This window comes from Chionomys nivalis, chromosome 19 (assembly GCF_950005125.1).
Source record: "Chionomys nivalis chromosome 19, mChiNiv1.1, whole genome shotgun sequence".
Taxonomy (NCBI): domain Eukaryota; kingdom Metazoa; phylum Chordata; class Mammalia; order Rodentia; family Cricetidae; genus Chionomys; species Chionomys nivalis.
In genome coordinates, this window is record NC_080104.1 from 30,906,713 (window position 1) to 30,919,675 (window position 12,963).

Below are 12,963 nucleotides of genomic sequence, written 5' to 3' on the forward strand. Positions count from 1 at the left end.
TAGGCCACAGTGAGAGTATGAAGAAACATGGAAAGTCTATCTATTCTTGCTCTGTCGGGAGGCAACAGAACCAGGCAAGTTTAGAGCAGACTCAACTCTGTGTCTCTGGCAGAAAGTCCACAGGACCACCAGCTCTGTTTATAGGCACAGGAGCAGAGGAAGAAGAGTTTAAGCACTCTTCTCCTACAATCATATTCTCCAGTCACCAAGTATCAGGAAGTCGCTGCATCTGCTGTTATTCAGCAGACAGCAGGGTTCTCAGGCAAAAGGAAAGGAGAAAGCTGAAGTACAGAAGATTCCAGAGACAGGGACTGTCCACTTAGGCACAGGAACCCCAGACAGCAGGAAGAGAAGATGGCACCACAGCCCTCAACAAGGAGGAAAATAAACAAGGGCACACAGAAGAAAGAGAATTCAGAAATATTACAATTTTGTGTAACCAGCAAGGCAGTGGTGGCGCACGCCTTTAATCTCAGCACTTGGAAGGCAGAGGCAGGCAGATCTCTGTGAGTTCGAGGCTAGCCTGATCTACAAAAGCTAGGGCTGTTACAGAGAGAACCCCTGTCTCGAAAAACAAAAACAAAACAAAATTGTGTAACCTTGCCTAGAAAATCACTTAATCAGACTAAAGCCCACTATTTCAATAAGGACACAACGACATTACAAAACTCTCTGGGTACTGAGTAAGGAACCTGCACTAAGCTGGGATGGCAGCACGCTTAGTCTGCAGTCTCAGCTGTGCAGGAAACTAAGGCAGAGGAAGGGTCACTTGAACCCAGTTCAAGCCTGGGCAAGAGAGCAAATACCTGCACCAAAACCAAAGACACCAATCTATACCGTTTCTTCATGTTCAAATAAACTGATGCAAACCATTCCCTACTAAACGGACACAGAACTTAGGACTAACTTAAACTGTGTGACACAGAACAGGGACCACAACTTTTTAAATGTGTCTGGGGTTTGTTGTGTAACTAGAGGATGCAGTGAAGTTTAAGCCAATTCCTGTCACTGACAGTATGCTCTAGGAATACATCTACTCAACTCCAGTCCAAGGGCCAAGATGAGAGTCAAACTTCATGGTCAAGGATTATGTGTTCTGTGCACGTGTAAACCACTCAAGGTCAAGATATATACCTTCCCATCAATGGACCAAACATGTCCAACCCCACTGCATTTCCAAAACTCAGGTATCATCAGGTCCACAAAGCTGCTGCCTGCTGTCTGCATCCCAGGGAAAGAGTAATTTCATTCTGATATAGTTTTGAGAAAGGGAAACCAGAGGGAACAAACCTCACTCTAACCATTATTTATACCTCCTGTCACTCAGCTCACTTGTAAAAATCCACCTCCATTTACTGCACTGGAAAGAAAGCTTGGTTGTTACATGACTATAATAATGCGTGATGCCTAGAAGGCCCAGACAACACCCAATTAAAACAGAGTCTCTTTAAAATGCAGCTGCACCACTCAGTCCTACCTGTAGATTCTATAAATATCATCAGAGCGCCCCTTCCTTAGTCTGAGAATCCAGGCTCCTGGGTTGGCTTTGAGCTGAAAATATCCCTAGGACACAAAGAAAGTCAAATTTCAGTTCTCTTTAAAACCTCAAAATGTTTCTGATAGAAATTTACTTTTTTTTCCTGACAGATAGTTCTTTTTTTTTTTTTTTGGAAGTATCAGATCATGAGTGTGTGCATGCCTATCTACCTACCTATCTTTCTTTCTTTTTTTTTGTGTGTGTGGGGGGTGTCTGTGGGATTGTACTAGGAATTGAGCCCAGAGTCTTGTTATGATAATTTAAAAAAAAAAAATTAAAAGGTAGTTAGCAAATCAGGGAAAAGTAAGCCAAAACAAATCAAAAAACTATCAAACAAGCTAAAAACCGAAGCACACTAGCAGAACAGGGCCAGTGAAGCCGAGGAGCCGTGCTCCACTGAGGAGAAGGTGTGACGGGTACGCGCTGGAACTTTCAATGAAAAGAGAGCGAGCAGAGCTCTACAGTGTGTTTTGTTGTTTCACTGGCATATAGATGGAATCTCCAAGCTTAACCAAACCAGTGACTTTTCAATGACTACATTTAGTCCATTGTTAATTCTTATTTCACTCCATAGTTCAGAATGTTAGCTCTTCTGTCATAAATTATAGCATCTAAATACCATGACGGATCAACTGATTACTCACCAGATTGGCCATCACAATCGTGTCCACAGTTGTTGGGCTGGCTGAAGTCCCTAACGTAAACTGCAGTCCTCGAGGGGGCTGGCCCGTGGTGACATCGTAGCAATGGCCCTCTAATAACAGGTACTCCAGCTCATACTCAGCAGCCACTATACTGTCCACCTGAAAGGCCGAATTAAACCACGTGGACATTATACATGCATACTCAAAACGCAATCCGCAGGGGCCAGGGGAGAGTGGAGTGCCACTGAGGCTGATGACTTGAGCACGATCCCCAGATTCCACATGGTATAAAGAATGCCCACGTTGGCCCTGACCTCCATGTGCACAGCATGGCGTGCCCCAGTTCCATCAAAAATTAATTAAATTAAATAAATGCTAAAAAATACACCTTTTGTGACTTTAAGAAATTCAAGAAAAGGAAACACAATTTCAGAACATAGATCATCCGCTAATTTTGGTGGGGGTAGGAGGTAATCTACAAAGGGATAGCAAAGGGATTCTTGGGATAAAATGTTCCGGATCTTGATTGAGATAGTAGCTAATGATTATAATTATAAAAACTTGATTGGAGGAGAAAGAAGATAATGAAGTTGTTCCAAAAATATAAATGAGGATAAGATTCTCCATGTTGTTGTGAAAAGCCCTAAATAAAGAGAATTTACATCTTATGGTAATGGATGGGTACAGCATGAACACAACGCTCACAGCAGCATCCCCATAAGAGCCAACAATAGAAACAATCCAGTGTTCATCTGTGCACAAACACACAAAGTACGCTATATCCAAATAATGGAATTCTATCTGGCAATCAAAATAAAGTACTGACAGGTGCCATCACAGGCAAGAACCTTGGAAAACAATTTCAAGTGAAAAAATTCAGTCACTAAAGACCGATTTGGAAAGCTCACAAAACAGAATGTCCATGACTGCTGGGGGAGTAGGGGTGAGTGTTAATGAGCACTGTGGTGGTAAGTCTTCATCTTGACTAGATGCGGAAGCATACTTCTAGGCATGTGTGAGGGCCTTTCCAGAGAGGCTCAGTTCAGGAGGAAAGACCCACACTGAATGCGCAGCAGCGTTCCATGGGCTAGGATCCCGAAATTATAAGAAAGAAAAAGGGAGAAAGCCATCCGAAGAAATTCTCCTTTCTTTTCTACTGCCACATCTCCCTACCACAAGGGACTCCGTTCTTATGAGCCAAAATAAATCACTCCTCTCTTACATGGCTTTCTGTCACATGTCTGGATGCAACAACAAGAGAAGTAAGTAACACAGACATGGAGCTGATTCTGAGGGCAACAAATGCCAGCTACACTGAGAGAGCAAGGACGGCAACATCTGCACACGCCAAAACTCCTAATGAGACACTTCAAAAGGACAAATTTACCGAACATGACGGGTATCTGAAAAAAGTTGCTGCTGTACAGAGCAGGTTAGATGTGAGCAGTGAGCCCACTACTCAGTTCAGGGTCACCACTGATTGAATTATAAACAGATTGTACACATGACTCAGTATTCAGAAACAGTGATGCTCTTACCTCTTCTAGATAAATGTTATCAAGATCATATGGCGTCCTGACAGATTCCACCATCCAACTCTCAGGTGTGTTCAAATTCAAAGTGAACAGTGGAGACTGTGGCATATCCAGAAACTTCGCTATCGGTCCCTTAGCAAAGCTGTTGTCTGCGGTGAAAGAAATCTCTGGTTCTAAGACATAACGGTAAAAGCTGAAATGGAGATAGGGTGTTAGGCTTTCTTAACATTATCACATTCACGAGGTCCATACATGTTAACAAAAAACTAGATTCTTCCAGATCAGGGCATGAATAGGCAAACCATCTTTTATTCTAGCGATGCCTCCCAGGGCTGCTACATATATAAGAATGCAGGAGACCACTCCTTCAATGCAGGTCTCCTCTTTGGGAAGAACCCATTTTCTCCTAAAATCTGAGCCCTACATGGTGCTTGTGCTCTCATGCCAGCACTGAAAACATTATATGTAATAACTAAACATTTCTTAATATAAAGCTAATAGTGGAAGCTAGGGCTCTTCATCCTTTGTAAAATTGTTGGGCTCCATTTAGGGTCTAACTATTGAACTCTGTCCTTCATCGAGGAAGACTTTCCCGCAGCCAGAGCATTTGCTAAGCTACCACTATCATTGGGACACATCTTCCACAAATGGCCATCCCACAATCAAGCCTCTCCATTTTCCTAGGATGTAAGAGAATGAGTATAGTAAATTTCCTACATATGGCAACCAATGGCTACAGTCCTTTAAGTGAGATGCAATGTGCAAGTAGCTAGGATTAGCGCCATCTGAATGCTTACACACTATGTTCTCAGGATGTCTATCTAGAGCAAACATGTGACAGAAGTCAACAGTCAGCAGACATCCTTTCAAATGCCCACCTATCAGCCCACCTGATTCGTCAGCATTTAGTGCTAACTTTTAGATTTGGTACCACTTACAGAAAAGTTCCTTAAGTGGCATTTTACCTTTTCAAAGGCATGTCGGAAAGTTTAGATTGGCAATTCATAAATACTCTTAGATTCATGTTTACCAGCTGAGTCAAAACCTAAAAAAAAAAAAAAAAATCAAACCAGATGACAAAATATTTAGGTTTTCTCTTCAGAAACATTATTTCACAATTAGTTAGGAAATAAACATTTTTAATTTATCAAGAAGAGCTATGAAAGTGACACTTGTCATCACATTTTCACTGGAGAGGTTTTGAAAAGCAGAGCTGCACTGTGGATTCTACCACACATCGGTAACACACAGTTCCACAAAGGGGCCAGGAAGGGTAAGGAAATGGATCAACAAGTAAAGGTGCTGGCTGCTAAGCCTCACAGCCCAGGTTTGACCCCTGAGACCCATATGGTAGAAGGCAAAAACTAACTGTTTGTTTGTTTGTTTGTTTGTTTGTTTGTTTGTTTTTTGAGACAGGGTTTCTCTGTGTAACAGCCTTGGCTCTCCTGGAACTCTTTGTAGACCAGGCTGGCCTCAAACTCAGAGATCTACCTGCCTCCACCTCCTGAGTGCCAGGATTAAAGGAATACATTAGCATGCCTGGCAAGAACTGATGCTTGCAAGATGCCCTCTGATCTCTACCCATGTACCCTGACATGCATGCACACAGACACACAGAATGAATGAATGAATGAATGAATGAATGAATGAATGAATGAATGAATGAGTTTTTAAAAGGCTATTGCAGCCAGGGGGTAGTGGCGCACGCCTTTAATCCCAGCACTCAGGAGGCAGAGGCAGGCGGATCTCTGTGAGTTCGAGACCAGCCTGGACTACAGAGCTAGTTCCAGGACAGGCTCCAAAGCCGCAGAGAAACCATGTCTCGAAAAACCAAAAAATAAATAAATAAATAAACAAACAAACAAACAAACAAATAAATAAAAGGCTATTGCGGGTCACTGTTCCTCTCTCAAAGTTTAGAACTCAGTTGTGAGGAAACAGCAATTGATGAATATTTAGCTACAAAGGAAAACACAACAGCTCTTTGCTTCAGTTCACAATAAAAAGCATGAAAAAGACATAAGTATTAACAACCACAGAGAAGAGTAGGTGATCACATTATCCTAAAACAATCCCTGCTAGGGTTAGAGATATACTTCATTTGGCAGAATGGCCACATAGCAAATGTAAGGCTCCATCCATGTTCAGGGTCTAGAATACGCATGTGCACACACGCACACACACACTTAAACGAAATGGTAGGATGTTGTGTTGGTTAGTATTTTTAATCATACATCAAAGTATAGCATCTTATACATATCTAACAGACATTATATAATCCATAAGGAAAATGAGCCTTTATTAGTCCTTATGAAAATGATATTATCCAACTCCTTTAGAAGATGTCTCAGGGACAAAGGAAATACCCAGAAAAACCATACAGTCTATGACTACTTCATTAAACATAAGAACCACCTCCATAGCAGCCCTACCAAGAGCAAGGGGGCGAGCCTCTGTGCTTCTCTTGTGACAGGGTCAACGACAGCTACCACATCATAGTATGTGTCCCCTTCATTGGGCTTCAGTTTAATTGCACTAAAAAAAAAAAAAAAAATCAAAAGAGCAAAACATTAGCATGGAGGAAACATATGCAGATCAGAATCAACAAGTTAAAATGGTAATCACCTGTGAATAAAGCTATAGAAGGAGCTATACCTAAGTGAGGTGAAACTAGACACTATGGAGCAAAAACATGCCAAATCCCCGTTCTGGAGACAGAAGTGTACTCTGCCACCTTTTGGTCTGAAGAGCTCTCTCCTGCTCACTATCACTGGTGTTGTAGCAGGTATGCACCAGTAAAAGCTCTTACAAATGAAGAGCAAAGAGAAGGGAAGCAGTGACTCTCAAAGGATTAAAACTTCACCTAGTTGTCCAAAACCACTTATTGCCTTGTTTGATCTGATACAAGTTTGACAGTGCAAGAACATTTGCCCCTGTGCTAACAGTACAACACAAAGCAGAATACAAACCACAAACCACGTAGCAATGGTTTAGCTGCTGTTGGTGGTTATTTCAAATGTTAGATGCTCTGGAAACAGCCACTACTACAACACACGATAGTTCTGTTGCTATTTTCAAAAAAATCACCCCATGGGTGCTCACAGCCATTTCTAACTCTAGCTCTAGGGGATGCAATGCCCTTTTCTACTCTCCGTGAACACTGCAGGCACATGGGTGCACACATATACACATGGGTAAAATGCCCATATACAAAAAATAATTTTTTTAAAAAATTCTATAACAAGAAAACTCAAGGGAGGCTGGGTGGTGGTGGTGCACGCCATTAATCCCAGCATTTGGGAGACAGGGGTAGGTGGATCTCAGTGAGTTCGAGGCCAACCTGCTCTATAGAATAGGCTCCAGGACCGCGAGGACTGTTACATAGAGAAACCCTGTCTCAAACCATGCCCCCCAAAATACACCTCAGTAAAGTAACAGTTACATGATTGTAATATATAATATAATACAATATAATATAAACCAATACCACCATGCACATGATGTACGAGTGAGAGAAAACTCTAGAATAAAAATGACAGAAGACCATACATGCCCATCAGGGAATAGAGCAAATATTCAAGAAAATTGTGTCTCCCAAATTATGTTCACAGGAATCACTGGGGAATCTTGCAAAGAGGCAGGTACTGGCACACTCTAGGTCTGCTGTACGGCCAAAGATCATTCATTCAGCAGGCTCCCAGACATCACCCTGTTGCTGATGGTCTGAGGCTCACAGTAAGGGCACACAGAATTGATGACACAGGCACTTTTTTCCTTCTTTCCTTCCTTCCTTTTTCTGTTTCTTTCTCACTGTTTAGCCCTGGCTATTCTGGAACTTATTCTGTAGAGCAGACTGGCCTCAAAGTCGGAGATATACCTGCCTCTGCCTCCTGAGTACTGGGATTAAAGGCGTACATCTCCACCATCCAGCTGCATACTTATTTTTATTTGCAGGAGAAATAGTAACTATTTTTTATGTAATAATTAAATGGCATTTATTTGAATACAGGTTTCAGCATATTGAAAAATTAGAAACAAAGACATCCATGAGCTGAATGGATAAAGCCTCTTGATAAAATAGGAATGACTAATTTTGATTTACATGTATCAAATATTGGCTAACACAACAACAGTAAGAATTTCTGTTGTATCATAAAAGAATTTGTAAATAGGGCAGTTTTAATTATGTAAAACTCACAGAGCTCATAGAGAAAGAATGGTGTAGAGAGGGCTCAGGCTTCACTAAGGAAGCTACTCTTTTGGCTATGGAAGGCAGATGGGACAGCAGAGCAGTCGCTCTTGCCTGTGCTGCTACCTAGCTGTTTCTTACAGATGCAATGTTGAGAAGAGAGGGGCAGCAGGTGCACAGCAGACTGCCAGTGGCAACTACCAGAGAGTTATCCTGGGCCACAGAGCCGTAGCCTATTAGAGACGTAAGAAATTAGAAAAAGGCTGAAGACGTAGTTTAGTGACAGAGAGTGAATGTTTAGCTCGCACAGGCCCTAGATCAGACAGCAGGGTAGGAGTAGGAGGGGGAAAAATAAGAGATAGCAAGTAATCAATAAATGAGGGGACACGGGCTTGGAGAGGGAGCTCAGCAGTTAAGAGTGCATACTGCTCTTGAAAAAAAGGACCTGAGTCTGGGTCCCAGCCCCTACATCGTGCATTTTACAACCACCTATAATTCGAGCTCCAGGGGGAATCCAACAGCCTGAGACCACCATAGGCACCTGCACATATATGCACATATTCATATGTATACAAGAGATATGAATAACTTCAATGGAGCATCAGAGAAATCTCAACAGAGACTCTGTACTAGCATTGCAGGATGAAGATCACATTTCTCAGGTATGTTCACAGATCAAGTCTCCACATACCAAATACATGTTATATAATGTGGGCAATGAATTTTCAAATGCTAGAAAAAAAGATGTGAGTATAGGCAAATAAATGTAATACACATATGCACACTACACAATGATAAATACTAAATATGGCCAATAACTAGTAAATCTGAGTTACATAGAAAACTGCACACTAAACCTCTCATTTCTCAATAACATACAAGGTTTCCAAAACCTTATATGGAAAAACAAAGGATGTGAGACAAAGGAAAGCCTAAGAGTTTAATATTCAGGAATGTGCATAAATTCAACATTACTTCTATACCTGTGTTTGTCTTCAAAGAACTGGTAGTCGATCCTTGCCTCGCCTTTGGGTTGCGCTGACAGGAGAGCATCCACCTTCATTACCAGGTCACTTGCCCTAAAAGATGGAGTTATGAAATCTTAGCATCACTTTATCTGCAGATTTTCTAATTATTGCCGAACACCATCAGTCCAAATACAGAATCAATGCCAACAAGGTGGTTTAAAAGAGGCATGGACTTAGCACCAAAAGGCATGATTCTGTGAACAGCTTGATCATCTCTGGAATGTAACTTTTCTCCACGTATGAAGGACAGGTACTACCTGCTTTGCAAGGTTGTTGTAAATACTGTGCTGGCTACACATCTTAGGACCTAGCTGAGGGCCTGGTTTAAATAATGCTATTACTTCTAAGGATTATTGCACCAAAATCTATTAACTTAACCAGTTATTCAACATCTATGCTGGTTTTCTGACTTCACTATTAGAATCAGCATTACAATATGCAATTAAAAAAAGATCTATGTGTTGCCAAATATTTCTGGGCTTGTTCCTAGTTAGTGTGGGGAAAAAAAACAAAACTGTAGTACTAAGTTTTTATGAAAACATCTCAGGACCCCCAAGACAGAACTTTTGGCAAATCTCACAGCAAAGTTAGTAATACCCCTTGAAATCCTCTAAAGTGTTTAACCTGCTGTCTTACTGCGCACTCAGCCCTTAAGTTTAACCTGCCCTTTAGAGAACAATGTAACCTTGTCATGGATTTCCCATGCAATCAGCTTTTACAATGTAAGCTAATATATAGATTTATTCTTCCATGCTCCTAACCCATAGGTGTGTGTGTATTATGGTAATCATTTGCTGGAATAGCTAACAGGTTGAAAGTAATCTTATAAATAAATATCTGACATAAATGTTGGAAGTAACATGTAAATATAGGTTGAAAACATAGTTTTCTATTCTAGCTTGGTCAAATTACCTCTTCCCGTATAAAAATCTTGTTAAATTTCTATAAAGAATTTCTCATTCTTTCCCATGACATACTTTATTAGAGAAAGGTAAAGAAACGGACAGATAAAGACCACACACACACACACACACACACACACACACACACACACTACAGATGGGTCAGTAACCACAAACTACAGAGAGATGAAAGAGACAGGAAAAGAAGTGGACAATTCAAGTTGGGCTCACCCTTGGTCAAATTAATCCAAGAAGTGTTTTGTTTTCATCCCTTAGTGCGACATCAATCCATTTTGGTGCCTCTGATGTTCTTTAATGTGTAAACAGACATAAAACAAAACAAAATACTCCCCGTTTTACCTTCCCCCTCTATTTAAAAATGTTTTAATTACATTTATGTATTTGTGCACATATGTGTGTGCTCTCACACACTATGGATGTCAGAGAATAACTCAAGGAGTCGATAAGTGGTTACCTCTTCCCACCATATGGGTGCCAGAAATCAAGCTGAGGTTGTCAGCACTGAGCCATCTCACTGGTCTGCTAACCCCTTCAAAGCTGATTTATAACCAAAGAAGATTTGAGCTTCAGATGTCATGAGCATAAAGAAGCTAGACTCGAACACAACACCCCAGTCAAGCCATCAAAAGAACAGCCGGGATAAACTTCAATTATGACCAATTTTGTGAATTTTCTCTGTGAACCAAACAATCACATCATAAGCCATTTGTTTAACTTCCCAGTATCAATTGTGAACACTTCTAGCACACAGAACAAGCAACTTCCTACATATCACAAGCACTAAGATCAAAGAGTACACAGCCAAGCTTCAGAAAGCTATGGCTGTAACAGGAGACTACCCACAACACAGTGGCCCTCAGATGAAAAGGACTTTTTCTCAGTCTGGGGAAGTAGCCCAGTGGTATAAAACGTTTCTAGTATATATGAGGGTCTAGGTTCCACCATCCACAGTACCACACATACACACCAATAATCTATATTACATGACAAAGGGGCTACTTTGGTAGCTATTAAAGACAACGTATCACTAAAAGAAGCAGTGTAACTGTACGTGAAAGAAATGAAGGAAAAAAGAGACCTTCAATTTCTTCATATCCTCCTAATAGAAATCAAATGGCATTATTCAAAGGGTAAAAGGGTGGCCAAGGGAATGGGGAAAATATTTTCAAATCACAGATCTGATAGGGAACTGACATCCAGAATTTAAGGAATGTCCACAATTAAACAAGAAAACCAAAGAACCCTATTTAAAGTGATGAAAAGACTAGAACAGATAGTTCCCTGAAGATTTGCACTGGCTGGTGTGCATGAGACACGGTCAAACTGTAAGGGGACACCACTCCAGACCCAGAGGATGGCTACTGCCTAAAAACAAACAAATGAAAGGCAAAAGAAAGTGTTGGTGAGAATACAGAGAAACCGAGACCAGGAGCACTGTAGATAGGAATGTAAAATGATCAGCTACTGCAGAAAACAGTTAACAAGTGCTTATAACACGAAACAAATAATCCCCAACTGCACATCCCTGTGACATCTAATGCAGAAAGGACTACAATAACCATGGGCTTTTGTTACATGGCAAATATATGGTCCCTTCAAACAATTTAATTCTTGGAAGTTAACATACTTTCAAGACATTAGTTAATAAAAATAATAAAATAATTAAATCACAAGCCAGCAACATCTAATTTATCATTCCTCTGCAAGAAAAACAGCTTTGGATCCCACACAGGTATGCAGAGGAAAAGAAGCATTCGGCATGCATTTCCTCGCCAACACAATGAAGCTGAAAGAGACCATAGAGCCAGTGGACAGTCTCTACACACACACACCCCCCCCCATAGAAAGCAGACTCGGCCCTCATGTGTTTGAACTTTTCCAGATTCAAAATGGAGAGAAATAATTCAGAAACATAAGTCAGAACTTGAGCATTATTACAGTAAAATTGGAAATAAATCCACTGTCTTGGTAATATATTTGACAATATATAGTCCTCACTTTGACCAATGAGGAGAAATTAATAAAACTCTATGACATGTTCTATCTTCTAATTAGAAAACCAGTTTTATCATTATTATCTAACTAGTTACTAATTATAAAAACTTACACGTCGCCGGGCAGTGGTGGCGCACGCCTTTAATCCCAGCACTTGGGAGGCAGAGGCAGGAGGATCTCTGTGAGTTCGAGACCAGCCTGGTCTACAGAGCTAGCTAGTTCCAGGACAGGCTCCAAAACCACAGAGAAACCCTGTCTCGAAAAACCAAAAAAAAAAAAAAAAAAAAAAAAACTTACACGTCTTCTTCTACGCGAAGCTGTTGGATGTGAGATTTTATTTTCTGTCCTGATGTTTTTAAGATGATATTTTCTAGGAGGTGGAAATCATCTTGGTTAAAGAGCTCACTCTCCTCCAGCGGCCCGATGATCTGTGAGGCAGAGAACAGGGTCAAGCTGCAGAGTGATGGTCACAAGCTGCTGTGAAGCCTTTGCTAGCCCTGGGATAGATGACATTCCCAAGCATCTTACAATCCCAAGCCTGAAGCATGTCTTTGAATGAATGAAAAATAAAAACTAGAGGCCGGGCGGTGGTGGCGCACGCCTTTAATCCCAGCACTCGGGAGGCAGAGACAGGCGGATCTTTGTGAGTTCGAGGCCAGCCTGGTCTACAAGAGCTAGTTCCAGGACAGGCTCCGTAGCTACAGAGAAACCCTGTCTCGAAAAACCACAAAAAAAAAAAAAAAAAAAAAAACCTAGAGCCTGAAAAAACTCTGTTAATGTTTACTATTCATCTGCAGGCAGTAGGGATGCGTGGTTCACGTTAATTTTCTGAGCAAACTGACAGGAAACAGCAGTGTCATCTGCACTGGTTCTCAGCAAGCAGCAGTGAGGCTTACTTTACAGATAGCTGCACTAACTTCTGTTCTGAGAGCCTCCCACTCTCTGCTTCCCTCACTGTCAAGACACAAAAACCATGGGCCCGGGGAGGGGAGGGGGGGCCTGCATCAGACGCACACTTTCTTGGAAAGACAGGACAGACCTCTCTGCACCAGTACTCGAAGCCTGTCAGTTAACAGGAGGGCGGCTCTAGTGCAGACCATAGACATTTCAAA

The 12,963-nt window shown here is 41.3% G+C and overlaps 1 protein-coding gene across 2 annotated transcripts in view; it reads right to left on the reverse strand.

Moving 5' to 3' along the window:
• Positions 1-12,963, reverse strand: part of Uggt1 (UDP-glucose glycoprotein glucosyltransferase 1) — a 117,110-nt gene that overhangs the window by 27,012 nt on the left and 77,135 nt on the right. For both annotated transcript variants that reach the window (XM_057794566.1, XM_057794564.1), the window contains 7 exons: positions 12,149-12,279; positions 8,889-8,984; positions 6,149-6,251; positions 4,682-4,761; positions 3,720-3,909; positions 2,182-2,340; positions 1,478-1,563 (listed from right to left, as the gene is read on the reverse strand). In XM_057794566.1, coding sequence (XP_057650549.1) covers positions 1,478-1,563; positions 2,182-2,340; positions 3,720-3,909; positions 4,682-4,761; positions 6,149-6,251; positions 8,889-8,984; positions 12,149-12,279 — 845 coding nt within the window. The remainder of the gene's footprint in view (positions 1-1,477; positions 1,564-2,181; positions 2,341-3,719; positions 3,910-4,681; positions 4,762-6,148; positions 6,252-8,888; positions 8,985-12,148; positions 12,280-12,963) is intronic.